Source organism: Penaeus vannamei, chromosome 19, assembly GCF_042767895.1.
Source record: "Penaeus vannamei isolate JL-2024 chromosome 19, ASM4276789v1, whole genome shotgun sequence".
Classification (NCBI taxonomy): domain Eukaryota; kingdom Metazoa; phylum Arthropoda; class Malacostraca; order Decapoda; family Penaeidae; genus Penaeus; species Penaeus vannamei.
The window spans coordinates 33,924,459-33,927,948 of record NC_091567.1 but is presented as its reverse complement, the minus strand read 5'-3'; the positions used below and the strand labels follow the sequence as shown (position 1 = coordinate 33,927,948).

At 42.3% G+C, this 3,490-nt stretch overlaps 1 protein-coding gene across 1 annotated transcript in view; it reads left to right on the top strand.

Annotated features, from left to right (window-relative positions):
* The window catches only part of LOC138864977 (uncharacterized), a 2,832-nt gene extending 1,734 nt beyond the window's left edge, over positions 1-1,098 (top strand). Inside the window, exons 2-3 of the mRNA XM_070133644.1 lie at positions 1-346; positions 399-1,098. The exon at positions 1-346 is cut by the window's left edge and continues 1,169 nt beyond it. Coding sequence (XP_069989745.1) covers positions 1-346; positions 399-1,098 — 1,046 coding nt within the window. The remainder of the gene's footprint in view (positions 347-398) is intronic.
* The last annotated feature ends 2,392 nt before the right edge of the window (positions 1,099-3,490 follow it).

Genomic DNA, 3,490 nt, shown 5'->3' with positions numbered 1-3,490 from the left:
TACGACCACTTCGCAGCCAGCAGCAACCACCAGTACGACCACTTCGCCCAGCCCAGCAGCAACCACCAGTACGACCACTCCGCAGCCAGCAGCAGCAACCACCAGTACGAGCCACTTCGCAGCCAGCAGCAACCACCAGTACGACCACTCCGCAGCCAGGCAGCAACCGCACCAGTACAGACCACTTCGCAGCCAGCCCAGCAACCACCAGTACGACCACTCCGCAGCCAGCAGCAACCACCAGTACGACCACTTCGCAATGCCAGCAGCAACCACCAGTACGAACCACTTCGCAGCCAGCAGGCAACCACCAGTACGACCACTTCGCAGCCAGCAGCAACCACCAGTACGACCCACTTCGCAGCCAGCAGCAACCACCAGTACGACCACTCCCGCAGCCAGCCAGCAACCACCAGTACGACCACTTCGCAGCCAGCAGCAACCACCAGTACGACCACTCCGCAGCCAGCAGCAACCACCAGTACGAACCACTTCGCAGCCAGCAGCAACCACCAGTACGAGCCACTCGCAGCCAGCAGCAACCACCAGTACGACCACTTCGCAGCCAGCAGCAACCACCAGTACGACCACTCCGCAGCCAGCAGCAACCACCAGTACGACCACTTCGCAGCCAGCAGCAACCACCAGTACGACCACTTCGCAGCCAGCAGCAACCACCAGTACGACCACTTCGCAGCCAGCAGCAACCACCAGTACGACCACTTCGCAGCCAGCAGCAACCACCAGTACGACCACTCCGCAGCCAGCAGCAACCACCAGTACGACCACTTCGCAGCCAGCAGCAACCACCAGTACGACCACTCCGCAGCCAGCAGCAACCACCAGTACGACCACTTCGTAACCAGTAGCAACCACCAGTACGACCACTTCGCAGCCAGCAGCAACCACCAGTACGATCACTTCGCAGCCAGCAGCAACCACCAGTACGACCACTTCGCAGCCAGCAGCAACCACCAGTACGACCACTTCGCAGCCAGTAGCAACCACCAGTACCGACGCACAGTGGTCCAGAATCGCCCAAACCTGGTCAAAACTCTACGTAAAAGGCATCCCAGTTGCAACTACACGAGTATATAAATTTCGGAAGTATATACCATCTTTACATCGGTTTATGGCTCACTTAAACTCACAAGTATGATATATATAATATAATATAATATAAATATGTCACAATAATATAAATATATCATAATCTAAATATATCACAAGTATAATATAATCTAAATATGTGATATTGGAAAATATATATTATCATATAGGGAAACTCGAGTTTTGACCAGGAATTCGTGATTCTGGACCACTGTGTGACGCCGCGGTCTGCTGGTAAGAAGACCCAATGGGGTGGCTACAGACCCGTGTGGCAGGTGAGCGAGTGTCCGACAGTGGCTGATTTGATGCATAAAAGAGACTCTGCATTAGACAAATTTCAAATATTTATCAACAGAGGACGTTTAAATGTAATACTTTTCCAATACGCATTTTTGGTGACTGTTTACACCTTTCATGAGCTTCTGTTGTTTAGCATTTAAGTATTCTATTTTATCTTTCCGTCTGTATTTCGTACATGACGTGCCTTGCGTGTCACGAACACTGTGTCAAATGTAAAATTTGTAATGTAAAGGCTTGTCACTCCCAAAGGAAAATAAATCGATGTAAACAACAACAACAATAGCAAAAAGAATGGACGACGAAAGAACTAAATAAAGAAAAAAATCATCACTAGATAGGCATAGAGGCTTAGGGTCGAGGCATTTTGAGACAAAAATATGAAGTAGCAAGCAAAGATATAGAAAAAGAAAGTTATTAAACAGAAAAAGTAAGAAGTATAGAGTAAGAAAATAAGAAAAAAGAACAGTTGAAGTAACAAGGAAAAGAATGTAAGTTAGGCTAGGGAAAAGTAAAGGGAAAGGAAGAGACACAGAACCTAAGAGAGGGAGAAGAAGAAACAAAGAAGCTAGGAGGAGGAAAGTAAGAGATACAGAAACTAGGAAGGGAAAAGGAAAAGGGAAAAGGGAATTAAGGAATGGGAAGGAAAAAAAAGTGAGGGAAGACAGAGAAAGGAAGCCTAGGGTCTCACGCTTTCTGCCTCTCCCACACCCAGAAACACACTCGCACACAAACTCCCCCCTCCCCCCCCCCCTTTTTTTTTTTTTTTTTTTTACTAGCCTCCAAGGTTAATTGCCATGGAAGATGAGGGAGAAGATTACAGCGACTGTAATTCCTTTCCAGAGATGTTCATCCACTTTACGATGTAGAATATAATATAATTCTTTCAGAGAGTAATTTCTTTTATACATTTCTGGTCCAGATTTGTGGTTTATAAGCCTTTTGTTTTTGTTTGTTTGTTTTAACTGTATGAATTATAAGAATTCAACATGATTCTTATTAGATCGAAGGCCATCTTTCACAGTAACCATATACTTGCATACGATTGTACGCTTATACATATATACCTAAATATGCATCTCTCTCTCTCTCTTTATGTATAGAAAGATAGATAGATATATAGATAGATATGTGTGTGTATATATATATATAGATAGATAGATAGATAGATAGATAGATAGATAGATAGATAGATAGATAGATAGATAGATAGATATAAATATATATATATATATATATATATATATATATATATATATATATATATATATGTGTGTGTGTGTGTGTGTGTGTGTGTGTGTGTGTGTATGTGTGTGTGTGTGTGTGTGTGTGTGTGTGTGTGTGTGTGTGTGTGTGTGTGTGTGTGTGTGTGTGTGTGTGTGTGTGTGTGTGTGTGTGTATGTATATATATATATATATATATATATATATATATATATATATATATATATATATATGTATGTATGTATGTATGTGTATGTGTATATATATATATATATATATATATATATATATATATATATATATATATATATATACACACACACAGGGAGAGAGAGAGAGAGAGAGAGAGAGAGAGAGAGAGAGAGAGAGAGAGAGAGAGAGAGAGAGAGAGAGAGAGAGAGAGAGAGAGAGAGAGAGAGAGAGAGAGGGGGGGGGGGGGGTAGAGAGAGAGATTCGCCGGTTGTTAAAAGTAGATTTCTCAGCCAAGCGATCGAGGAACACTTTATTGCTCAACATCTCGGCAGAAACAGTGGAAATTATCTTTTTTATAAATGATATAATGAAAACGGATGTGCAGGGGCTTAAAAAAAAAAAAAAAAAAAAAAAAAAAAAAAAAAAAAAAAAAACTTTCTCGGGGAAAAGTCAGTAGAGGAAAGAACTCCGAACTAAATTTGCTGGAAATTTAGTTTTCTACAAAGAACGAAATATATCATTCTACGGATAGATTACATGGAAGCGAGTAGAGCGGTTAACACGCCTTGCCACTTAGTTTCTGAGACCGTCGATTAAACTCAATAACAAGTTTAGATTAATATCGCTGTCGTCAAATCAGCAGAACATGTGAGCTTGTGAGCGTACA